General features: G+C 41.0%; 1 protein-coding gene across 1 annotated transcript in view; it reads right to left on the reverse strand.

Annotated features, from left to right (window-relative positions):
* INPP5A (inositol polyphosphate-5-phosphatase A) overlaps positions 1-27,065 on the reverse strand; it is a 448,685-nt gene that overhangs the window by 293,296 nt on the left and 128,324 nt on the right. The window contains exon 3 of the mRNA XM_044296965.1: positions 4,665-4,765. Within this exon, the coding sequence (XP_044152900.1) occupies positions 4,665-4,765 (101 nt within the window). The remainder of the gene's footprint in view (positions 1-4,664; positions 4,766-27,065) is intronic.

A 27,065-nucleotide genomic window follows, 5' to 3' on the forward strand; every position in this document is an offset into this window, starting at 1 on the left:
GTAGCACTAACCACTATGGAGACCCTGGAAATGGAATATATTTATTTGCTACATCATATTGTTTGACAGCCCAAAGCTTTTCCTCGGTCATCAGGAAAGGAGCAGCTGAAATGTATTTGTTTTACAAATTGTGTATTAATCTTGCATTGCTATCTCGCTCATGGTTCAAGGCCAATTTCACAGAAAATAAAATTTGATCACAGATGATGTAGGCAAGTAGAGGTTTAAAGATCTTTTTATAAAACAAGGAACATTCTACAAAATACATTATGGGTGGAAGGGTGAGGGGCAGAAAAGAACATGGGGTCTCATGGGTCAAAAAGACTTTGTTTTTGGCAATCAAATGTTTTCCAGCTTTCTAGTAAGCTTTGGGAGAGAGTTATTAAAATGAATGCAAATAAGCTGCCCATAGCAAACAATTTAAATTCCAGCACTCATTTTTCAGAGGATTTTTTTTTTATTTAAGAACTTGGCCGCTATGGGCAACTCCTTAATTTTTTTGGTGAACCAAATTTGATAAGTCTCCACCGTTTTGAAATTTTTCGTCATTTTCAATCTGTTGGACTGTTATCTCTTACATTAAGGATACTGGAGGTTTTTTTAGTTTTCATTTTTCTTCACCATCTTCCTTCAGCCAGAACTTTTTTATCTTTCTGTTCATATAGCTGTTTGAGGGCTTATTTTTTGCAAGGCAAGTTGTACTTTCTAATGCCACCATTTAATATGGCATACAATTTAGTGGGAGGCAAAACGCAATTCCACCACTGTTTTGTTCTCACTGTGTTCCGTTTGCGACACAACTGACCTGTGCGCTTCATTCTCTGGGTCAAGACGATTACAACTATACCACATGTGTATAATTAGTTGTAATCGTCTAAATAGTGTAAAAATAAATTTAAACCTTAAAAAAAGATGTTTTTTCAATCTCCAAATTCTGACCCCTATAACTTTATTTTTATAGTTATTTCTACTGAGCTGTGTGGGGGCTCATTTTTTTCAGGACAATCTGTAGTTTTATCGATACCATTTTGGGAGTGTGCGTGACTTTTTGATCATATTTAAGCACATTCTTTTGGGTAAGAGAAGCAATGAAAAAAAAAAAAATGGTACATTGCCCATTTTGACCCATTTTCCATTACAAAATTCGTTGCATTGGAAAAATGCTGTATGTGGTTTTAGTCGCAGTGACACCCATGATGTTTATGTTTTTTGTTATATATATATATATTTTATTCAACAGAAAGGGGGTGACCTAAACGTTAATATTTTTAATCATTATTTATTTTTTTGTTTTTGGTATGATTTAGAAGCTTGTATTTGAGCCTACAAAATCCTTTTTTCTTTTTAACCCCTTATGGACCGGGCTCATTTTCACCTTAAAGAGGACCTTTCACTACTCTACAAACGAAAAACTAACTATACCTGTGGGCAGAGCGGCGCCCAGGGGTCCCCCTGCACTTACTAGTAAGTCTGGGCGCCGCTCCGTTCGCCCGGTATAGGCTCCGGTGTCTGCGCTCCCTCTGACTGATTTCTTGTAGGAGGCGTGTCCCTTGCTGCAGTGCTGCATAGCCTGGCTATGAGCTGTGCGCTGCGATTGGCCAGCAGTGCAGCAAGGGACACGCCTCCTACAAGAAAACAGTCAGAGGGAGCGCAGACACCGGAGCCTATACCGGGCGAACGGAGCGGCGCCCAGACTTACTAGTAAGTGCAGGGGGACCCCTGGGCGCCGCTCTGCCCACAGGTATAGTTCGTTTTTCGTTTGTAGAGTAGTGAAAGGTCCTCTTTAAGTACTAGGCCATTTTTTGCAAATCTGACCAGTGTCACTTTGTGTGTAAATAATTTTAAAACGCCTTTACTTATCCAGGCCATTCTGAGATAGATTTTTCGTCACATATTGTACTTCATGACACTGGTAAAATGGAGTCAAAAAAAGAATTTTTTTATTTATACATTTTTTTCAAATTTAACAAAAAAATTTGAAAAATTTTCTAATTTCCAAATTTCAATTTCTCTACTTTTATAATAGATCGTAATACCTTCAAAAATAGTTATTATTTTACATTCCCCATATGTCTACTTCATGTTTGGATCATTTTGTGAATGCCATTTTATTTTTTGGGGACGTTAGAAGGCTTAGAAGCAAATCTTGAAATTTTTCAGAAAATTTCTAAAACCCACTTTTTCAGGACCAGTTCAAGTCTGAAGTCACTTTGTGAGGCTTACATAATAGAAACCACCCAAAAATGACCCCATTTTACAAACTACACCCTCAAGGTATTCCAAACTGATTTTACAAACTTTGTTAACCTTTTAGGTGTTCCACAAGAATTAATGGAAAATAGAGATAAAATTTCAAAATTTCACTTTTTGGGCAGATTTTCCATTTGAATCCATTTTTTCCAGTTACAAAGCAAGGGTTAACAGCCAAAGCAAAACTCAATATTTATGGCCCTGATTCTGTAGTTTACATAAACACCCCATATGTGGTCGTAAACTGCTGTACGGGCACACGGCAGGGCGCAGAAGGAAAGGAATGCCATACGGTTTTTGGAAGGCTAATTTTGCTGGACTGGTTTTTTTGACACCATGTCCCATCTGAAGCCCCCCGATGCACCCCTAGAGTAGAGACTCCAAAAAAGTGGCCCCATTTTGGAAACTACGCGATAGGGTGGCAGTTTTGTTGGTACTATTTTAGGGTACATATGATTTTTGGTTGCTCTATATTACACTTTTTGTAACTCAAGGTAACAAGAAATAGGCACAGTTTTTATTTTTTGCTAATTACAACATTCATCTGACCGGTTAGATTATGTGTTATTTTTATAGAGCAGGTGGTCACGGACACGACAATACCAAATATGACTACTTTTTTTGGTTGTATTTTTCAGTTTTACATAACAAAGAATAAAAATAAAAAATGTTTAGTGTCTCCACATTCTGAAAGCCATAGTTTTTTTTGTGGCACTATTTTGGGGTGCGTATGACTTTTTGATCACTTGCTATTACACTTTTTGTGACGTAAAGTGACAAAAAATAGCTTTTTGTACACAGTTTTTATTTTTTTACGTTATTCAGCTGAGGGGTTAGGTCTTGTGATATAGAGCAGGTTATTACGGACGTGGCGATACCTAATATGTATAATTTTTATTTTTATATTTACTTTAACACAATAACAGTATTTTAGAAAAAAAAAATTATGTTTTAGTGTCTCCATAGTCTGAGAGCGATATATTTTTTTACTTTTTGGGCAATTGTCTCATGTAGGGGCTAATTTTTTTTTGCAGGATTAGATGCCGATTTGATTGGTACCATTTTGGCGTACATACGACTTTTTTGATAAACTTTATTATCTTTTTTGGGAAGTAAGGTGGGCAAAATTTAAATTTAATCATAGTTTTTATGGCGTTCACCGTGCGGGGAAAGTAACAAGACCGTTTTATAGATCAGATCATTACGAACGCGGTGATATCAAACATGTGTAGTGCATTTTATTTTTTTCATTTTTAATCAGTGATAAATGTGTTTTATTTTTACTTTTTTTTTTTTTTTACCCAGACCCACTTGGTTCTTGAAGATCCAGTGGGTCTGATGTCTGTATAATACAATACAGTACCCTATATAGTGTACTGTACTTTCACTTTACACTTAGTCTGATCAGACTTCTGCCTTTAGCAGAAGTCTGATCAGACTTAGCCTTACCATGGCAGGCCGGAAGCCGGTGAAGGCATCCGGTTGCAATGGTAACCATCACCCGCTGCCACAACAGTGAGGCGGGTGATGGGAGAGGGAGGGAGCTCCCTCCCTGTTAACCCCTTCCATACAGCGGCATGGAAGGGGTTAAACGGCTGACATCTGTAAGCACAGATGTCAGCCGTTTCATGCAGAGCGTCAGCGTTTTTTTATTTTTTTTATTTCACACAAACCGGAGTGCTTCTGTTGTGTTTCTGGCCGTGCCTCCGCACTACAAAAAAATGTAGTGCATGCACTACTTTTTTGCGGTACGGATCGCGGACCCCATTCAAGTGAATTTGCGGTCCGCAGCACGGGCCCGGCCAGCACACGGTTGTGTGCATGAGCCCTAAGTCATCAATATTGGATCGACAGGGGTTGTGAGGATAGGTCATCAATAGAAAAAGCCCCAACAACCCTTTTAAAGAGGCTGAAATCCTATTTTCCCAATATTTTTCTCAGTTTAGAGTTTACTATAGATTTATCTAGTCCAGGTAAAAAGAATATGGCCTAGGTCACACTTTATATGTTAATGCATTTGTTTGTGTTTTTTTCCTCCTACAGATTCCTTTAGCTAAAAGGAAAGACATAGGGGGAGATTTATTAAACTGGTGTAAAGTAGAACTGGCTTAGTTGCCCATAGCAACCAATCAGATTCCACCTTTCATTTTCCAAAGGAGCTCTGAAAAATGAAAGGTAGGATCTGATTGGTTGCTATGGGCAACTGAGCCAGTTCTACTTTACACCAGTTTGATTAATCTCGCCCTATAGAACTGAAAGTTATATTTCTTTTCACTAGCCCAAAAATATCTGCATCTCTATCAAAGTATGAACGTAGCGAGCCAGTGGGAGGCCGCAGCATGTCAGCTAAATCTGTCTTGAAAGCAAATCTAAAAGGGGATGTTCAGAAAATTCTTGCACGTCTGTGTACTTACTTGACCAACTTGTCAACATGAGCCATGGAAGCTTCATAATTCTTCCCACCAACCTCTTGACAGTGCAATGATAAAAACTGAGGCTTCTGTGCGTGTACGGTCTGAAAGACACAAACACAGTACGTTATGATCACAAGCTGGCATCAACCTTCCACAACTGTTAGAACATAAGGATTCTGAATTTACAGTCTGCTGCTTGCCTGTAATGGAGACTTCAGTGCATTGTGGGAGTTCACGACATTTAAAGGGAATCTGTCAGCAGATTTGTACCTATGACACTGGCTGACCTGTTACATGTGCACTTGGCAGCTGAAGGCATCTGTGTCGGTCCCATGTTCATATGTGTCCGCATTGCTGAGAAAAATGATGTTTTTTCGGCAGAGAAAAACATATATGTGCTCCTAGAGGCTCAATTGCATATAATAAAACATTTTTCTCAGCAATGCGGGACACATATGAACATGGGACCGACACAGATGCCTTCAGCTGCCAAGTGCACATGTAACAGGTCAGCCAGTGTCATAGGTACAAAACTGCTGACAGATGCCCTGAACAGTGGGGCATGTTATATCTCCCAGTTGGTGACCAGTTTTGAGATAGACAATACAGATAAGGGGAAAAAAAAAATCAGTATAGTAAATAACATAAAATTCAACTTTTTGCATAAATGTAAGCTGTGCCACGGTCAAGGGGGGGGGAAGAGACACAACCACATGAGAATATGAGTTTGAATGGATGAAGGAATGAAAACTGCAGACTGGAATTCATGCAAAGTTATTCACTCAGGGCAACCACTAATGTATTTAAAAAATTATTTCCAAGGCAAAACGTGTCTATAGCTTTAAAGTGTAATAAAAAAATAATTCATAACGGCTTCTTTGTATAATCATAACTGTGAAGGAGCAGTTATGTGTGGGCTTCACTCAAGTCTTTCAGCCATATTATTTCCTGCTTCAGTTGCACAGCTAGATGCCTTTCTCTCAGAAGCAGGTTATGTCACCCTTTAGCCAGTACGTTAGTTTTTTTCCAGGTGGAAGCAGGCATATTTTTTTAAATGAAGTGATTTATAAATTTGTTAGTTACACCATTCTCTATTAAAAAGGAAATTGGGTTAAAGTACAGTGACTCTTTAAACATACACATATGGCCATGCCGAATCTACAGGCTATGGGGAGTTCAGGATGGTAACGGTTAGCCTGCTATCTACACCAGCTTTTTCTTTCCTTGGGTTGTCATACAGCATTTTTACAGACTATATTTCTCATAGGCTCTTGTCTGTGTGAGTCAGAGAAAATTGTCTTGGGAATGTCTTGCACAATGTAGTTGTTCTTTTTAAGTTCGGGCTTTAAGTGAAGCAGTTTTACCTGTCAGCGCTAATGAAAATAAACCCTTTTTGTACCAAGACACCTACACACATTCCTGAGCCACAAATACTCTAGAAAAATGTGAGAGCAGAGCCCATTTCCCTGGAATGTACAACAACACAGTAATATTACTGTTATTATATCTGCAGGCTTCTCCCTCCACTGTAATTACACACTAAACAGCATTAACCTATTCTTCAAATGCAGCTTATAAGACCGAGCCACAAACCGCAGCCACCGATGTCTTCACCATTAATCTACTGGGCTCTGAAAGATTAAAAATTAAATGCAATGTGCAGGAAGCCTTTACACAATGGAAGACACCATTAAAAATGCATTGTGCCGATCCAGCGTCTTGAAAAACGGCTTAAAAATGTATGTGCGAAAAAGAAGGTCATGTGACCAGACGGTCATATATTACTCTAATTAGCTGCCGCTCTCCTGAGTAATCAGAGCTTGGTTGTCTAAATCCACTAACACTGTCCTGGATTGTAACATCAATACCACTGCCAGTATATCACTAGTACTTTAGTAATCCACATATTACTGTTTAAGCTTGGTGCACTATTTATACATATAATACATAGTGCCAGATGTACCTAGTAAGGCTAGGGACACACACTTTTGTAGTGTGTGTATATATGTATATATATATATATATATATATATATATATATATATATATATATATATATATACACCACACACACACACACACACATACATATACATACATACACATATATATACACACACATACATATACACACACACACAGACACACACACACACAGACATACACTCTGTGGAGGAAAGACGTTGAATTTAAAAAAAATAATAATTCAGCACACCGTTCTGCTGAATCTGGCAACACACAGCCCCTAGATCTATCAGATCTCTGCATTCTTTTCTCAGTGTCAGAGATAGCAGCAGGGAGGGGGAGGCGATCATACATGGCAGATCAGAGTGTGGAGAAGAGTAAAAACATCAAAATCAGCAGGGTGTAAATAGGGACGAAATCACAGGGATAGGGAGGAAACCAGAGGGGGAGGGTGGATCACATAGGCTGCGAATCAGTGATGAACTCCTCAGGAACACAGACTGACAGCACAAGAGAAGAGAGATCCCTTATGGGCTGCAGATAGGAAAAGCAGTCCAGGAAAAAAAAGTTGTGCCAAAACAGGAGAGCTGGTGAAGACAGCAGTATCCTGGACCCTTAAGCCTCACATTCAGCATGTATTACAAGAGAAACGCCTGAAACTAGGAGCAGGATAAGGAGGGAGACTGCAGGCTGGAACAAAGTGATTACCTTAAGGCCGAATGCACACAGCCGTGAGCGGTCCGTGGAACCACGGGCTGGATTCCTGCTGAGAGCAGGAGCGCACGGCGTCATTGGTTGCTATGACGCCGTGCGCTTCCTGCTGCCGCTGCAATATGGTAGTACACTGGTATGATCTATACCAGTGCATTACCGTACTGCGGCGGCAGCAGGAAGCGCACGGCGTCATAGCAACCAATGACGCCGTGCGCTCCTGCCCTCAGCAGGAATCCAGCCCGTGGTTCCACGGACCGCTCACGGCTGTGTGCATTCGGCCTAAAGGGAATCTTTCCTCATCGACTTTATAATAATCTTTATTTCTATAACACCAACATATTCCGCAGTGCTGTACAAGTCAGGGGTTCATGTACAAACAGTCATAAATAACATGGCAACAGAACAAGAGGAAAGAGGATCCTGCTCGCAAGAGCTTACAATCTTTCCTATCAAACTGTTTGCATAGACACGCAACTGTGATTCACCTGATTAAAACATCATACATTCATAGATTGTAAGCTCTTGCGAGCAGGGCCCTGACTCCTAGTGTTTCAGTTGCATATTAGCCAGTTAGTTTTGTTTCGTACATGAACCCTATGAATTTGTAAAGCGCTGCGGAATATGGTGGCGCTATATAAATACATATTAAAACCATTTTTTCTTCTTTTGACGATGCGAAGTTTTGTTTCAGTTATACATTTTCTTAATATGCAAATGAGGGCGTCACCATTGCTCTTGTTGCACACAAGCTCTGCTCGTTTCTGTGATCAGCCCTTCCATCACTGCTTTGATTGACAAGACAGTGGCAAAGCAGCCAGGGAGGGGTTGGCTACAAAAATGAGCAGAGTTGGGTGCAACAAGAGAAATAGGAAGGGCCTCATTGCCCCAAAGGCCTAATCTGCATATTAAGAAAAAGTATACCTCGAGAATGGAGCTTCAGATCAACAAAAGAAAAACAGTTTTAACTAGATGAACCACAGCTATATGTCTATGCAAACAGCTGGGTAGGAAGGTCACTGGTGATAGATTCCCTTTAAGCTGTTTAAAAAAGTGGTTGTAACATATGTAAAAATTCCTTTGCACATGATGAAGCCGTCCATTACCTATAACGTTTTCGGAGCATTCAAGATTTTGCTCCATTTACCTAAACACAATCCAAAAATGTCATTTGCAGATATGATCTAACAAACATTTGGGCACACCTTTACAACAGACAAGGGCTGCCAACCATCCGTAAGTACAGGACATATTTTTCCATATTGTTTACAGTGTCTGTAAAAAGAGTCTGTAAAAAACCTAAACTATATATATATATATATATATATATATATATATATATATATATATATATATAATTTGCTGTGTATGATTTTTATGAAGCTGGAGAAGCTCATACAGATTATTGTAATTATCATCATCTTTACACAGTTCACACTAATTGTGGACAATGTGAAGATAGATATCGGCATCAGGGCTATAGCCGTGCATCAATTCTCTATGGTTCACTATGATTTTACAACGGCTCCATAAAAAAATGTTGGCAGTCTGTAATTTTTGGATACCATGTCCAATAAAAATAAGACAGGTTGGCAATCCTGACGGGTCCATTAAGGACGACAATAGTACATTTTTGGGTACATTCACACAGCGTCCATCCACATCTGCGACAATGAAAGAGCCCTGGCACTCCAGCAGGAGCCATGACCACTTCACAGCTTATCTACATGCAGCCCTATTCACAAGCAGCTCTTCAGTCTGACAAAGACAGGAGCTTTTATTTCTAAAGTGTAACAAACGACTATAAAAAAAAATCTTGACTAGGTCACCTTCCATAGGGTGTGTTTTGGGTGAGCTTTGAAGTCAAGGAGTCATTGTGCATACAGAGTTAACTGTGAATTAGATAGGATGGTCTCCTTGACTTCAAATCCCAGAAACGGCAGAAATGTAAATGAAATTCTGGTTTTACTGAACCTTGGCCTATAAAACTATATAATCAATCTGCCCAACTCCTCCTTCTCTATAAGATGCTGCCGTCACGTACATACAGGTCTACGCTATGATGGTGACAGTGCTCTGACCAGTGGGGCTGGTTGACCTATTAGGAAGCAGAGAGATCGAACCGATCAGGCTCAGTGCCGGAGTCACGTGCTTCCGGAGGACACACTATTTAAACAGGCAGCTGCTGACCACACTTGACTGTAATGGGTACTCCTGCTTCACGAGCTAGTTTTAGGTTTTTTACTCTGTATCATTGACCTTTTGCCTATTTTTTGGAGTTTGCTTCTGTATACTGATTTTACCCCTGACGTGACCTCCTGGTATTTGACTCTGCTTGTTATCTGCCCTTGCTTCATAATAGACATGGTTAGGTATTAGACTTTGCTTTGTCTTTGTGACCTCAACTTTGCCTGCTGACTATCTCTTGGTTTCACTCTGCTGTGTATTTGACTTGGCTATTGGATTCTGAACCAGTTTTGCCTGTCTGGTTTTGAACTCTTTCTGTCTGACACTTTTACCCCATTAGGTTTAGGCCCCAGCACTAAGGGACTGTTGCCAAGTTGTGGGCCGCCATTTATGTCAGATCGTGAAAGTAGATAGGGACAGTCTGGCGAGTGGAGTAAAGGGCTACACTGTTCCCTACCTTTCATGACAGCTGCCTTTAAACACAGCAAAAAAACAATCGTTGTAGCACCCTGCCACCACTAGGAGGAGCAAATCTAAGACCAATATAGACAAACTCATTCAGAAGAGAGAATCTATCTATATGCAGATGGGTTTTCTAACCTGGGCACCCTCTTTAATGTCCCTGGATGTTCGATTCCAGTACGAACGTAAAAATGTGTATGGTATGCCTGCCAAAACAGAATATAAATGAATGTAGCGCAAAACAGTGGACTGAAGTAACATGAAAAAAGTCCATATATGTAACCTTAGCGCATTAGTTTCCATTTAAGAGTATAAATTACAAATGTAGAGAGATAGTGGAGGATATTCCGTGCCGTTACGTAACCCAGAAACTCCTGAAACTTCTGGCACCAAGCGACGCTGCCCTGGAAGCAGCATTAACCAGAGACAGCTGTGCATCACAACATCAGAGATAACAGGGCAGGACGGGAAGAAATCCAGCAGTTATTCCAAAACTGTATTCAAGGCATCTTATATTTAGAAATCCAATTGCACAGTAATGACATATTTTGGAAAAGATGCTGTTTGGCAAAGTATAAATGTCTAAATGGTGCCTTGCAATTAAATGCTTTCATCCGCTCTTCTCTCCCCTATATTATCTGAATTATAATTAAACCAACCTTTTTTCCTTTAAGCAAAAGCTTCACTTGTCTGGGAAAAAAAGGATTTAAATAGAACTCAGTTTTTCTAAGTTAACCCTTTGATACCGCACAGTAACCACAAGGAAACCCCGTGAACCTTGCAGGACGCGTATACAGTTTATACAGCGCATTCAGAAAGTCTAACTTTTTTCAAATTTTGTCTAGTTGTGGCATTGTGTAAAAATAAATAAATACTTAATACCCTATAATAAAGTGACAGCATTTTAGAATCATTTGAAGATCTCTTAAAAAGGAAAAACTAAAATTTCACATGGACATAACTATTTAAACCATTTGCTAACAGTTGAAATTTAGCTCCAGGGGCCTCCCAATTCTTTGATTTTCTTTGAGATGTTTCTACACCTTGATTGGAGTCCACCTGTGGTAAATTCAATTGATTGGACATTCGAAAGACACACCATTGTGTATATAAGGTGTGGCGAAAATAACCTCACCACTGGGTTTTGGAGGGGCCAGTTTGCCAGCCTCTTACCTCAGGATTATGGCTCATATACTAACTTTGAAGGAGAAGACAGATCGTCCGCACAGCCTAAATCTGTGGAACTGTTTTGGGCAGGAAAGCCATGCTTGCGGTCGGCCAAATGTGACTTCCATGGAATTCAGGAACCCCTGCTCGGATATGTGGGGTTTTGAGGCGTTTTCTGTGTTTTGGGAAAAATGTGTGTTTTCTGCCTGTAAGTGATTAAGTTAGCCCATTATGTTTGGCAATTGCATCACAGGCAGAGCCCATTGTGTTTTGGTAATTGTATTTTGTTGATTGCATCAAAGACAATGCCCGATGTATTTTGTTGATTGCGTTACAGACAGAGGGAAGGGGGTTTTGTGTACAATTGCTGGGAAGGTTTCAATACTGTAAATGCATGTGACTGGCTAAAATAAAAACTGTCAGTCTTCTACAAGGCCCCAGGGGGAGTGTCTGTCACGGCGGACAGGATCTCAGATACACAGACAACCAAATACACAAGTGTCTAGGCTAGATGCTGGGGACAGGTCACCTCCTAGCACATCCCTTACTTCTCTCCCTATGCTGCTAAGCCCACATTCAGACCTAGATGGTAGGAATGAAGTGTCCTCGTGCCTAGACTGCAAACACCCTGGAATCCCTGAGATGGTGAAAGGGGAGAAGGGGCAGAAGACACACAAATAGCCTAGACCACAAACACAAACAGAAACCAAACTTATCTGAGCTGGAACAGACAATCCTTCCTTCCTTGAATCCAAGGCGATACAGAATTCTATAACCCGCACGGCCCTCTGGGATTGAAGGCAATTTAAGCCAATGACCCCACCCAGAGCACCTGAAGGAAGGTGGATCCAGCATGATTCCAAAACAAACAAAAGGTTAGACACGTGCTGCCAATCTGACAGACCTCCGCACACCGTCCGAGCAGGGCATGACAGTGTCCCTTGCTAGGAGACCTGCATAAAAGGCTGAAAAATAACCCATTAAAGAGTTCCTGTTTTACATTCAACATAGAGCCTCGTCTCATGTGTATGGGGATTGCTATACGCTGTATACTCCCCTGGCTATAACTCCTAGCTCTTGTAAGAGCTGTTTCTGCTCTCTGGATTTAGGAGAGGTTCACCCACTGGAGCCTTGTCGTAGGTCCAGGGTGGGTAGGAGACGTGGAGACCTCAAGCAAGCTTCGGCGGTTCGTGGAGTCTGCAGTGCTTACGGTGTCAAGTGGAGTGCTTGGAGTCCTCGGGAAGCACTATGAGCATCCATCGACGGAGGTACCCGGTCGGGGTGCCAGGAGATCCATTACATAAGGTCTCACAGCTGACAATGCATCCTTGAGTGGGAGAAAACTGCAGGACTGTGTGGAGGCACAGATCTGGAGAAGGGTACAAAAACAGGCTGCACTGAAAGTTCCCAAGAGCACAGTGACCTCTCTATGATTCTTAAATAGAAGAGGTTTGGAACAAGCAGGACTCTTCTTAGAGCTGGCCATCCTCCCAACAAAGTAATCATGGGAGAAGAGCCTTGGTGAGAGGAGACCAAGAACCCAATGGTCAATCTGTTTGAGCGCTAAAGAGTGTGCGCAAATGGGAGAAACTTCATCACTGCAGCAGTCCTCTAATCTGGGCTTTATGGCAGAGTGGCCATAAAGAAGCCTCTCCACAGTAAACAACACCTAAAGGAGACTCAGACTGCGAGAAACAAGATTCTCTGGTGCGATGAAACCAAGATTGCACTTTTTGGCTTCAATTCTAAGCGGTGTGTTTGGAGGAAACCAGGCACTGCCCAATGCCATCAATACAGTGAAGCTTGGTGGTGGCAACATCATGCTGTGGAGGTGTTTTTCAGAGGGTGGGACAGGGAGATTGGTCAGGGTTGAATACTTATGTCAATACAAGATTCCTTTTTGATAAATTACCGAGATTTCTAACATTCTGTTTTAGCCTTCTCATTATAGAGTATTGAGTGTAAAATAATGGGGGAAAATGTGAACTTTTGTGAAAAAAAAAAAGTGAAAATTTTACTTTAGCACAAGGACGCAACATGACAAAATGCGAACAAAGTGAAGGGATCTGTGCAGGGGTGCACCTAGCATTTCTGCTGCCTAAGGCGAAAACTGAAACAGCGCGCCCCCCCCCCCCTTCCCAATACCAATTTCTGAACCTAATCTCTTCCCTTCAGCCCATGGCCCTTCAGCTGCGCCCCCTCTTGCCCGACCTGACGCTGCCTGAAGGGATCGCCTCACCTGGCCTCATTGGTGGTGCACCCCACCCCTGAAGACATCAAAATTGTCTGTAAATTTTTTGTAATGCTATATTTACTATGCATTTTTATTATTAGATGTCTATTAAATAATATTCCAGTGAAAATATATCAACTGGAAAATCCCCTTCAAGCTATGGTCCCACAAGTACCCCTTTATAACAAAGCCATGACCAATGCCACATACTTGCTTTCTGATTGTTCCATTGACTTTAATGAGATCCACTGAGGTTACTATTGTTTGACTACAAGAATACAGCTACAAAGCATGCCGTTCTTACTGTCATAATAGTGAAAATCTTGACAAAAACTATAACAAAACTCAAAAATGCAAATATGATCAGAGACGTACTCAAGGTAGACTATACCGAGGCAATGTCAGGCCAAACTCGGAGGGTGATCAATCTGTGCTTCCAGCTAGGAAGAGTTACAGAGGAACAGCACTACAGGTACTCTAGAATTACCACACGTGGGATGCAAGTATTTGCTACATAAAGTAGACAAAAGTTAAAGTCTCTGTTTATATTTGCATAATGAGATTCAGTTATAGTTTCTACAAAGGTTTTCTCTTTTTATTTTTAGTACTGTATGTATAGACCTGTTATACAACCTCTGGGAGTCATAATAGGGCACTCACAAAAGTCCATGGGGCGAAAAGTATAGATGGATAGATCTGACAGAAAACTAGCGGTTACTGGATGAGAATATCTTCAAAGTAAATACCTGGACAGAGGACCATATGTCAAATCAGCCACCATAAGGTCAAAACACAGAAGGGCGAGTTCAATGAGAGAAACTTGCAGCATGTGTCAGTGTGAGGTTCCATTCTGACCTCCGCTCCTCTGACAGGATCGCACAGCTTTACGTCAGTGTAATTCAGTAGATTCAAGGACTCATTATAATGCTGTGTGCTCCTGTCAGAGGAGTTGAGGTCAGAATGTGACTTCAAACTGACACACGCTGCGAGTTTCTCACACTGAACTCCTTTGTGTCTGCCTTAGTCAGGCTTTATAATACCCTTTTCTCATTTACCACTACAGTTAAAACGTAACCTTTATTTACTTATTTTCGAATAGAGACTAAAAAAAGGGAATATTAAAAACCCAGCAAATCCAACCCTCTGACATTCATCAGTGTCACAGACTTTGTAGGGATACCGGTGGCTGTGGCATGCACTACCTCTTGCAATCGGTCACTGAGTCCTCCCTATACTGATGATATTGTATTGTTCATCTATCAGTGCTGGTTTGCGATATAAATGCAGAATCGCTGCCCCCCAACATGTTTCGCTAGATCCCTGGCGTCTTCATGGGTATCGGCAATTCTGACCTCCGCTCCTCCGACAGTATCTCACAGCATTACGTCGGTGGAATTCAGTAGATTCCAGGACTCGGGGCCACACAGCATTATTAATCTATCAGAGGAGTGGAAGTCGGAAGGCGACCTCACATTGACACACGCTGCGAGTTTCTTGTATTGAACTCACTCGTTTGTGTCTGTCCCAAAGCTATATGGTCCCATGTGTGAAGAACCACAAAACAAACTATAATCAGCAAAATATTTTCTTTTCCTCAGGAAGTACATCATTAAAATGTGCTGTATATACAAGGCAAATGTATAGCGGGGTCTTCCCAGATTAACTTTCTGCTGCCGCTGACAAAGGGCCGCTGTACTACTATGTAATACTATGCTCTGAAGAGTCACAGCACCTTGCAGATAAACCTACCGTATAGTCCAATTAATCCAAGAGCTGAGCTTTTAGGGGCTGTGCTGCATTTTTTTAAACATGTAAAGTCCATAGCGTACACCTATGAATCTCTGCAAATCCTGGAAGCAAATGGGGCAGACCCAGCGGAGGCAGAGAGGGAGCCGTACGGTGCGTGCTGCGCGGCGCAGGCCGAGTTGACGTCACGCTGCATCTGTGTGTGCCTCGCGCACCTGCAAGTTGGTGAGATGGGGGCTGAGGGCATATCAAAAAAGTAGTATGTACCTTTGTAACCTCCTGTCCCACAGTGCTACGCCTCCTCTGTTGTCCCCTGTATTACCCTGATACCCCTCAGTTATATTACCACTGTATAATTTACCCTAATACCCCTCAGTTATATTACCCCCTGTATAATATCCACAGATGCCCCCATAACAGTGTGTCATCCACAGATGCCCCCATAACAGTGTGTCATCCACAGATGCCCCCATAACCGTGCACCTGCGCACTGAGGAGAGACTGAAAGGAGGGGAAGATCCACGGAAGCAAGCAGACGACGGCACAGCAGACGACTGAATTGCTTCTTTTGTAAGTAAGTTATTTCATTATAGTGCTGAAACTGCTTTAAAAACTCTAAAGAAAAGTTTTGGAGAGCGTTTCTCTCTCTTTCTCAGGTCTGAAGCAATACCGAGGAAGAAAGGAAACCTCTTGAAAGCTTTTCTTTTAAGTATTAGGATAGTACAATAAAAAGGTATCCCTGCATACCGCAATACTCTCCTATTTTGTAATCTTATTTATATATACTTATTTAGGTTTTTTTCAGTAGTATGATTAAGTGGTGAAAACTATTAGAGCCCCCCATATTTGACTGTGGTATCTTATGTGGGCCCCCCCCCCCCCCCCCTTATATATTGTTCCTAGGCGCAGAGGCGGAGTCACGCCAACGCTAGGGTGAGGCCCTGTGTGTGTATATATAATATATATATATATATATATATATACACCCCGTGCGTGGGGCGTGTGCGTTTGTGCTTTAGGGTGCACACCCTAATGCAATAGGCTGCGCACGGCTATGTATGCTATGTTTTCAATATGTGTAGCCTGTAATATGTGATTACCCTTATAAATGATCCACGTGACCTGTCAGGGTATCTTATCCTTGATTTTCTTCACCACCATTAACTATTGTGTTTTATGTATAATTTAATATTGTATCATAATAAAGAATGTTGCGTGTATGATTTTGAGACTCTGGCAGCTATTTTTGGTGTTTTTATAATGGAAGTGATGAGGATCTGTTCTTGATCACAAAACTGCAGCAACCAATCAATGGTCTCAGCAGTAGTGTGCAAGAGCCGCACATCACTACTAAGGTCCAGGAGTAACATGACGTCCTTGAACATTTATATGACAGCTGAAACCAATGAGTTTTGGAACCAAAAACATGTCCTGTCACTTCTGGTCCATTGCGTTGGAATGGAGGGCATTTTAATTGGACAACCCCTTTAAATACACTGAAATAAGGTCTGTATACTTTACTGTAAAGTGACAGCCTAAGTACATATCCTAGTGCAACAGGAAGAAAGCTGGTGACTGCTTGTTGTAGCAACATGATAAATGATGGGAGATCTGTTGACAAATGCCTTTGTGACACTATTATTTCACAAACCCTTGTATGTACAGAGATTAATGTAACACTCGTGGCTTTTCCAAAACATTTTGACTCGAGTTCACAGCAATGGTGGAAGCAATTGCCTTCTACAGGCAGAGGCATAAATCACAAAATAAATGGTTACAAAAAGGTCAGTGTGCCCATCCAATTCATTCATTAGCTGGAATGGTATGGTGAGGACTTCGTCCACCGTTTCAGAAATTAATATATATCTCTAACAGAGCACCGGGAAACCCATTGTAGCCAAGTACACGTGACATCCAGGAAACCCTTACCATTAAGGCTGAGTTCACATCACCGTTTAGCTGTCCATTCATCTGATCAGTCAGAAGAAAAAAGAAAACATAAAATAGAAAAAAACAGGATCCTGTTACATCAGTTATGCATAGGATCAGTATTTTTACAGGATGCCGTAAAAAACAACAACAAAAAAAGATCCTTTTGCATCAGTCGTCATCCCTTTGAGCCATTTCCATCTGAGATCCGTTTTTTTTTTTTTTTAGACGTCTAAAAATGTCTCAAATGGATGACAATTGATGCCACAGGATATTATTATTATTTTTTAAATCAAGAACCAGTTTTTTATTTCTCTCTCAGATGAATGGTTATGTGAACTCGGCCATTAGCTGCTGAATAAGGCTACTTACTTTCACACTGCCGCTTCTGGGTCCGCCTGTGAGATCCGTTTCAGGGCTCTCACAAGCGGCCCAAAACGGATCAGTTCAGCCCAATGCATTCTGAATGGATAAGGATCCTTCTCAGAATGCATCAGTTTGTCCTCCGTTCAGCCTCCATTCCACTCTGACGAAACTGAGCCAAACGGATCCGTCCTGACTTACAATGTAAGTCAATGGGGACGGATCCGGTTTTACTGACAATATGGTGCAATTGAAAACTGATCCGCCTCCCATTGACTTTCAATGCAAGTCAAAACGGATCAGTTTGCATTATGAACAAAAAAATATAAAATTGCATTTTTTATTTTTTTATTGTTCATGGTAATGCAAACTGATTTGTTCTGAACGGATACAAGCAGTTTGCATTATAGGTGCAGGATCTGTCTGTGCAGATACCAGACTGGATCCGCACCTAAATGCAGGCGTGAAAGTAGCCTAAGACGTTTAATGCAGCAAAGATGAAGCTAAATGTACATCACCTCTATAATCTGCAGTACATCCAAATGCCCCCCCGTAAACCTCAAACGTGTAGTTCGTAAAAACGTACAAATACTACATGCACACGACCATATGTTTTTTGCAGGTCCTTTGCAACAATGCCTAAAATGGACAAGAATAGTACACATTCTATTTTTTTGTGGGGCTACCGGAACGGACATACTGATGCGGATAGCACACGGCGTGCTGTCCGCATTTTTTGCAAACCCATTGAAATGAATGGGTCCACGTCCTATCCGCAAAAAAAAATAAAAAAAATGGAACGGACACAGAAACCAACAACGTTCGTGTGCATGTAGCCCAAGTCATATTATATAAATGCCTGTAAGTCCTTAGGGCTATGCTCACGCAGCTAAAATCTGCTAGCATGGTACTAGATCATCTTTAGGGCTCATTCAACCGACCGTATGTTCAGTCCGCATCTGATCCGCATTTTTTGGGGATCAGATGCTGACCCATTCCTTTCAATATGGCCACAAAAGATGCGGACAGCATGCTGTGTGCACCTGTATGTCTGTTTCAGGGACCTGCAAAAAATTTAGAACAGGTCCTTTTATTGTCCATTTCGCGGATAATAGGACCATTTTTAGAGAAGTTTAAAAAAACTATTGTGGCATTCACACAGCCGGGATCAGTGTTCTGCGGACCCGTGATTTGCGTACCGCAAAATGTATATGGCTGTGTGCATAGTCATTGTACGTTCAGCAACATTTGTTGTGGCGCAGCACCCCAATCCGGCTGAAGGTGAGGGGAGGACTCCGGCAGGGGGAATATGCTTTTTTGAGGTCCATTTGGACAGATATTGATTTGATAACTCAACCTACCAGGATTCAAATCACAATGTATGCTTGGTTGAAGTATATACAGTCAAAGACATTTCAACCAAGCACGTCCAAAGGGTGGATGCATTTGGAATCAGATGCCATGTCTAAGGAATATTTTGACACTCAATGCTTTCCTATTCTATGCAACAACCAAAAGTCATTTTCCCACCAGTGCAGTGAATCTTTGCTTCTATCTGACGAGTAACAAATTTCCTCCTCAAATTGTAGGAAGTCAACAAATTGAATGCGTTCCATGTATTTAGTCTACAGCTAAATTCCACATATGACCTAGAGTGCAGATGACAATCTTTTCGGCCACATTAATAACCCTTTTAATACAATCTCCATAGAGGCCACCCACACTATATTTATCCTTTTGTTTCTTAATAGCTCGGGTAAAAACCACCACGGTGCCAATAGCAGATGAGCAACTGACAGTCCCTCAAGTTAGTTAAGTAGAAAGCACTTGGGTGGAGAGAAGTGCCAGAGCATGAATGTAAATCGCATTATCACAGCAGAGAAGACCGGGACGGGAGCCGGCGAGCAGAGCGCGAGAACAGCGCGCATGGCTGCACTTACATACTGGACGTGCCTACCAAAGACAGGAAAATCCATAAAACCATGAACAAAGAAGAAAGTAGTTGTATGACTGCACTATTTGTTTGCCAGTGTATGGTTAGAGGGTTTTTGATTTGTTTGTTTTCTCACAACATGGTACCATGCCACCAGTTTTAACATACTGGAACAAATATAGGAGAAAGGTAGAGACCATATTAGTTCATTATACAACTTAGGCCCGGCGCTATTGAATTCCGTTATAACAAAGTTATAACGGAACTCTAGGACGGAATGCAAAACGAAACCCTTTAAGAGGCATTCCGTTTTTCTCCGCCCTAATACATGTCTATGCGGGCAATGTTCCATTTGTTTCCGTTATACATGACGGAAAAAAATAAAATTGTCCTGTTGACAGGACAATTTTTTCCGCCGTGTATAATGGAATCAAATGAAACAGTTATTTGTGGCCATAGATATGTATTAGGACAGAGCAAAATTGAGTGCCTCTTAAAGGGTTTCGTTTTGCATTCCGTCCTAGAGTTCCATTATAATTCTGTTATAATGGAAACTAACGGAATTCAATAACGCCGATGTGAACCCAGCCTACGATGAGTAAAATGAAAACATGTTCCTACATGGTGGTAAGAGACAGGTACAACTCTACTGGCAGGAGGAGACGCGGCTTCCTTTGTAATATATTAGGGCCCCTCCATAGCTCTCACAAAAAAAGATTTGATGCAAAAGAGTTAAATCGTAATATGTCAACTCAAACAGCAATTGTAAACCTGCTTTGGGTGCCCGAAAAATCTAGTTGGGGTTGGATATATAACTTCTGTAGAAAAGTGCTAGATACACTACCCAAAACATAGCACAAACCATAAAATATAACTGCACAAAATAAAACAAGTTATATGTGGAATTTCCCTTTTAAAAAAAGGACCCTCTTGACTGTTTTCGTAAGTACCTAAATTCCCTGTGTGAAAAAAAAATTCTGGAGCATCTGTTCTTATTATTACTACTATTATACCAGCTAGACGTTTATTAATAAAGGTCCAGCTGGGTGCTACCAGTTGGGGGGTAGACACTAGCAGCACTGATTAGACACGCCCCCCGAATGGACCAGATGGACCTTCATTCATAAAAATTATTCTAACACGAATAATAGAGAAATGGCACAAGATAGTTCTAAAAATAAATTTACTAAGACATGTCAGGAGAGGGGGAAGGTCTTCTACTTAAAGGGGCTTGTGCAGTACTACAATATTAATGACCTAGGCAATCAACACCAGATCTGCGGGATCAGAATCCTGACCCCCCTGCCGATCAGCTGTTTAAGGCAGTAGAGGCGCTGCTTCTGCTTCAAGAACGATTTTTTATTTTTTTGTTGTAATTACAACTACTAGATCCCTTCACCTGAATATAACTACACTGTGCCACCTCTACAAGTGACGACGACGTGCAGTCTAGTTTTAACGCAGAAGCAGCGCTCGCACAACTGCTGCTACCGCTTCAAAGAGCTGAAAATAGGGGTGTCGGCAGTCAGGACCAGCACCGATCTGATACTGATCAGCTATCCTGAGCATAGGTCATCAATATTGTAGTGCTGCACAACCCCTTTAAATGTCGACTGTTCCTCTATTAGTAATTTGTGGAAAGATCTTTATTAACAAAGTTAAGATAAAAAAAAGTTGTAAACCACATCAGAGATGTTGTCTCTTCCCTTAACCGCCTAACGCAGGATTGTGTTCTGGCGGCGGTCGATCTGTTCCTCCTTGACGCGCCGGGGCGTCAACTCGCGAGACGCGAGATTTCCTGTGAACGCACGCACACAGGAGCTGCGCGTTCACAGGATCGGGAGGGTAAACGAGTGGATCTACAGACTGCCAGCGGCAATCATTCGCTGGCAGGCTGTAGATGCGATTTTTTTTTAACCCTTGAAAGGTATATCAGACGCTGTTTTGTTAGCAGCGTCTGATATACCTGCTACCTGGTCCTCTGGTGGTCCCTTTTACTTGGATCGACCACCAGAGGACACAGGCAGCTCTGTAATAAGTAGCACCAAGCACCACACTACACCCCCCCTGTCACTTATTTACCCCTTATTAACCCATTTTACTCATTTTTTTTTTATACAAAGTTGTCATTTGACAGAGATATTGCTCACCCAGCATGGGTATATGTAAAAATACACCCCAAAACACATTGCCCTACTTCTTCTGAGTACGGCGATACTACATGTGTGACATTTTTTTGCAGCCTAGGTGCACAAAGAGGCCCAAATTCTAAAGAGTATCTTTACGATTTCACAGGGCATTTTTTACGCATTTGGATTTCAAACCATACCCCTCACGGAATCCAAATGCGTAAACATTTTTAGACATTTATATTCCAGACTTCTTCTCACGCTTTAGGTCCCCTAAAATGCTAGGGCAGTATAAATACCCCACAAGTGACCCCATTTTGGAAAGAAGACACCCCAAGGTATTCCGTGAGGGGTATGGGGAGTTCATGTAAAATTAAATTTTTTGTCACAAGTTAGTGCAATATGAGACTTTGTAAGAAAAAAAAGAAAAATAAATCATTTTCCGCTAACTTGTGACAAAAAATAAAAACTTCCATGAACTCACTATGCCCATCAGCAAATACCTTAGGGTGTCTACTTTCCGAAATGGGGTCATTTGTGGGGTGTTTCTACTGTCTGGGCATTGTAGAACCTCAGGAAACATGACAGGTGCTCAGAAAGTCAGAGCTGCTTCAAAAAGCGGAAATTCACATTTTTGTACCATAGTTCGTAAACGCTATAACTTTTACCCAAACCAATAAATATACACTTATTACATTTTTTTTTAATCAAAGACATGTAGAACAATAAATTGAGAGAAAAATTTATATAGAAATGTAGTTTTATTTGAAAGATTTTACAACCGAAAGTGAAAAATGTCATTTTTTGCAAAAATTTCGGTAAATTTTGATTAATATAAAAAAAATTAAAAATGTTAGCAGCAATGAAAAACCACCAAATGAAAGCTCTATTAGTGAGAAGAAAAGGAGGTAAAATTCATTTGGGTGGAGAGTTGTATGACCGAGCAATAAACGGTGAAAGTAGTGTTGTGCAGAAGCGTAAAAAGTGGTCTGGTGATTAAGGGGGTTTAAGCTAGGGGGGCTGAGGTGGTTAAATATTAGCTCTCTGAGGTAATTACTGCTACCAGCCTGATGCTACATTGTGTATCAAGTGGGAGTTATGAAAATGACATTCAATCGATGCAGTAAACTAGAAATAAATGCAACGGTTTTCACTTGGGCTACTTTCACACTTGCGTTTTTACTGGATCCGGCAGGGTTCACCAAAAACACTTCCGTTACTGATAAAATACAACCTTCTGCATCTGTTATGAATGGATACGGTTGTATTATCTTTAACATAGCCACGATGGATCCGTCATAAGCTCCATTTAAAGTCAATGTGGGGACTGATACGTTTTCTATTGTGTCAGATTGTGTCGGAGAAAATGGATCCGTCCCTATCGACTTGCATTGTGGGTCACGATGGATCCGTCCTGCTCCGCATCCCAGGACGAAAAGCAAACTGCAGCATGTTGCGGTTTACTCTCCGGTATAAGAATGGAACAGAATGCATTTTGGAGCGCTCCGTTCTGTTCAGTTACGTTTTGTCCCCGTTGACAATGAATGGGGACAAAACTGAAGTGTTTTTTCCGGGATTGAGACCCTATGAAGGATCTCAATACCGGAAAATATTAACGCTAGTGTGAAGGTAGCCTTTGAAGTCAGGTTTTTGCACAAGGTACTGCAATTGTGGCTTTTCACAGAAGTAGGCTTGAGGTCCTTACACACAAGAATTGGGCATTGGTGTATTTTACCCCTAAAAGAAAAAAGACAGAACAGCTTGCATTTTTTAGGCATTTACATTTTTTGTAGACTTTGTGGGCGCTTTTTCTGCCATTGTTTGTGGTGTCTTTTACGACTAGAGTTCCCTTCATGCAGTTTTCCCCCAGCACGCTGCACTTTTAAAGAGAACCGCGACATGACCACGCTAGGGCAGTAGAAAACAAGTGGCAGTTCTGCACTCCTAATTTCTTTAGAAATTTGCAAATCATTCCGCTCTCGTGCTTACATATACCAGGCAGGAAATGTCAGCAGGAAAGGCAAGACAAGCTCAAAATAGAACGTTTACTAAATTTTTTGCCATTGATACTAGAATACCGTATAAAAGTATATATATATATATATATATATATATATATATATATATATATATACACACACACACACACACACACACACACATATATATACATACATAAGGTCTTACCATGGAAATCCAGAAATCTATAATTATAAACAACAAATTAGGACAATTTAGATATTAACCCATTAAGGAGGTTGTCCCATCTTGCCGTTTCCATTGTGAGATGGCCTCAAAGCGGCAGCACCAGCTAACCGTTTAATGGAAATGGCCAAGAGGGTCGTCACTCAGCTCTTTCCATACCACTGTAGTAATTAGGATCTACACAAAAAGCAAGTTACAGTGTGTCAGTAACTCCTGGAGTTATCTCCTATGCAGGCAGTGAGAGCCAAGTGTCTGCGGTATAATACAGTCAACACTATTCATCGCCATAATCTACCATTAAGGCATGGAGCGGGAACGACCCTGCTGCTGCTCTGGAACAGTACGCTGTAGAACATTAACGGTTTAATATGCCATCGCTGCAGGAGCAAACTCAAACGCCCCCACCGATAACATGTTCTGGGCTGCCCCCACCAACAAAAACATAACAGTGGAGAGAGTCAGACGGTCCATTCATTCAAGTGAATATCTAAAACGTGGCACACCTCAGCAAAATGGCACTGGATTACCGTTCTTTTTGCCGTTTTTGAGCCAAACACAAGAGTGGATATAGGAGAAGTAAACATCCCGTCCACCATAGTTTTTGTTCCCCTTTCGGATAAACAGAGCAAATGCAATAGCACACCCTGTACTCCAGAAATCTGGCTTCACAAAGTTTCAGAATAGGAGACGTAGGCCTCTTTCACACGAGCAAGTTTTCCACGCGGGTGCAATGTGCGACATGAACGCATAGCACCCGTACTGAATCCTGGCCCATTAATTTCAATGGGTCTGTGTACATGAGCGTTGTTTTTCACACATCAGTTCTGCGTTGCGTGAAAATCACAGCATGTTCTATATTCAGCGTTTTTCACGCAGCCCTGGCCCAATAGAAGTGAATGGGGCTGCGTGAAAAATGCATTGCATCAGCAAGCAAGTGCGGGTGCGATGCGTTTTTCACTGATGGTTGCTAAGAGATGTTGTTTGTAAACCTTCCGTTTTTTATCACGCAGTTTTTTAAACGCATTGCACCCGCGCGGAAAAAAACTGAACGCAATCGCAGACAAAACTGACTGAACTTGCTTGCAAAATAGTGCGAGTTTCACTGAACGCATCCGGACCTAATCCGTCACGCTCGTGTGAAAGGAGCCTTAAACTACCCAGATATAGACTGGGAAACTGAAAGCTGTAGATCTGGTAAAGGAAACAGGTTCTTGGCAATAACCAAAGATAACTAACTACCTTTCCCAACTGGTTCAAGACCTGACTAGAGGGATGGCCAAACTGGACTTAGTATTAACCAATAGACCTGACAGAACGACAGATGTCCAGGTTGGGGGACACCTGGGAAATAGTGACCATAAAATAATATCCTTTCAATTTTATTCAAAAGAGCGTTTCTTCAGGGAGACACAAATACAGAACTTCCAAAAAGCACAATTTGACCAGCTAAGAGAGGTCATTGGCCTCACTAACTGTCTGCATTTTTATTTTTGAGGACACAAAATGAGATGAGATTTTTAAAAGCATCCCGAACTCTAATTGTGAGAGCTACATGCCTTATAGGAATAAAAGGGTAAGGAACAAGAAAAAATGTGGATAAATAGAAATGTCCAGGCAGTAATAAATGACAAAAAGAAAGCATTTAAATCACTAAAACAGAACAGTAGTGAGAAAGCACTGAAACACTATAAAAAAAAAATAGAATATGTAAAAGACCGATAAAACCAGCCAACCTGGAGACAGACTTATTGCCATAAACATTCTTCTCTATATAATAACGTTTAAACCTGAAAATGTTGGCCCTTTACAGAGTGATGAGGGAGAAGTTGTAGAGAGCCATTAAAGGGGAAAACGTATCTATCTCCACTGTATTCACTAAGGAAAACACACTGTCAGATGAAATTAAGAGTGTAATAGTAAATTCCCCATTAAAAAGGAAAAGAAGTGCAGCGGCGTCTTAAAAGATTAAAATAGACAAATCACCAGCTCCAGATGGCATACACCCCTGTATCCTAAGAGAATTAAGTAATGTCATAGACAGACCCTTATATATTTAAGGACTCTATAGTGATAGGGAGCATTCCACAAGATTGGTACTTTGCAAATGTGGTGTCAATATTCAAAAACTATAGGCCGGTAAGTCTAACATCTGTTGTGGGTAAACTGTTTAAAGGTTTTCTAAGAGATGCTAACTTGGAGTATCTCAATGAAAATAAGTGTATAACACCGTATCAGCATGGCTTCATGAGGGATCGGTCATGTCAAACTAATTGAATCAGTTTCTATGAGGAGGTAAGTTGTAGACTTATAGAAAATCCCAGCGGCTCAACCTCTGACCTTGGATCAATGGATGTCATATCTGGACTCCTCCAAAGCATTTGATACTGTGCCACATAAAAGGTTAGTATATAAAATGAGAATGCTCGGACTGGGAGAAAATGTCTGTATGTGGGTAACTGGTTCAGTGATAGAAAACAGAGGGTGGTTATTAACGGTACACACTCAGATTGGGTCAGTGTCACTAGTGATATTGAAAAAATATATATATATATATATATATATATATATATATATATTACACACACACATACATATACACACACACATATATATATATATATATATATATATATATATATATATATATATATATATATATATATATATAAAAATAGAAAAAATGGGCAGCACTCCAGAAAGTAAAAAAAAATACAAAAAGGTCTTTATTTACCCCAGTGGGACATGCGCGACGTTTCGGCTCTAGACAGGAGCCTTTCTCAAGCAGTGTGCAGGGACAAAATGCCACCAATATTATATATAGATATAGATATAGAAGTAAAATGGACTGCACTCCAATTAAACGTGAAAATAGTGAACTTTTATTCACCCATATTGTGGCAACTTTAAAGTTGCCACAGTATGGGTGAATAAAAGTTCACTATTTTCACTTTTAATTGGAGTGCAGTCCATTTTTCTTCAAGTTACATTATTGGGGTGTTGCCGCGGCCCCTGTGGACACTGCACCCGCTTCCCAGTTGGTGCTCCCGCTGGACTTTTTTACTAAAAATATATATATATAAACCAAAAAGAGGGTCCCAGCAGCACAAGACAAGGAATACAGGTGCAGGTCCTCTCAGCCGCAGGCTCAGACGGCTATAGGTAAATAAATGTCCAAAGGATGTGCCACCTTTGCTTTCTTATAGGCGTGCTGCCAATTTTCGTGACAAGTTGGTACGGGCAGACATTCCTGCCAAGACCTTGGTACAATCTCATATTGGCTCTCGAAGGAGGGGTTCCTATCCTTGCCTTGGTTGTGTCAATTGTTCTTACATGACCAGGGGTGAGAAATTTTCACATCCTGTCACGGGGAC

The sequence above is a fragment of the Bufo gargarizans genome, chromosome 6 (assembly GCF_014858855.1).
Source record: "Bufo gargarizans isolate SCDJY-AF-19 chromosome 6, ASM1485885v1, whole genome shotgun sequence".
Lineage (NCBI taxonomy): Eukaryota > Metazoa > Chordata > Amphibia > Anura > Bufonidae > Bufo > Bufo gargarizans.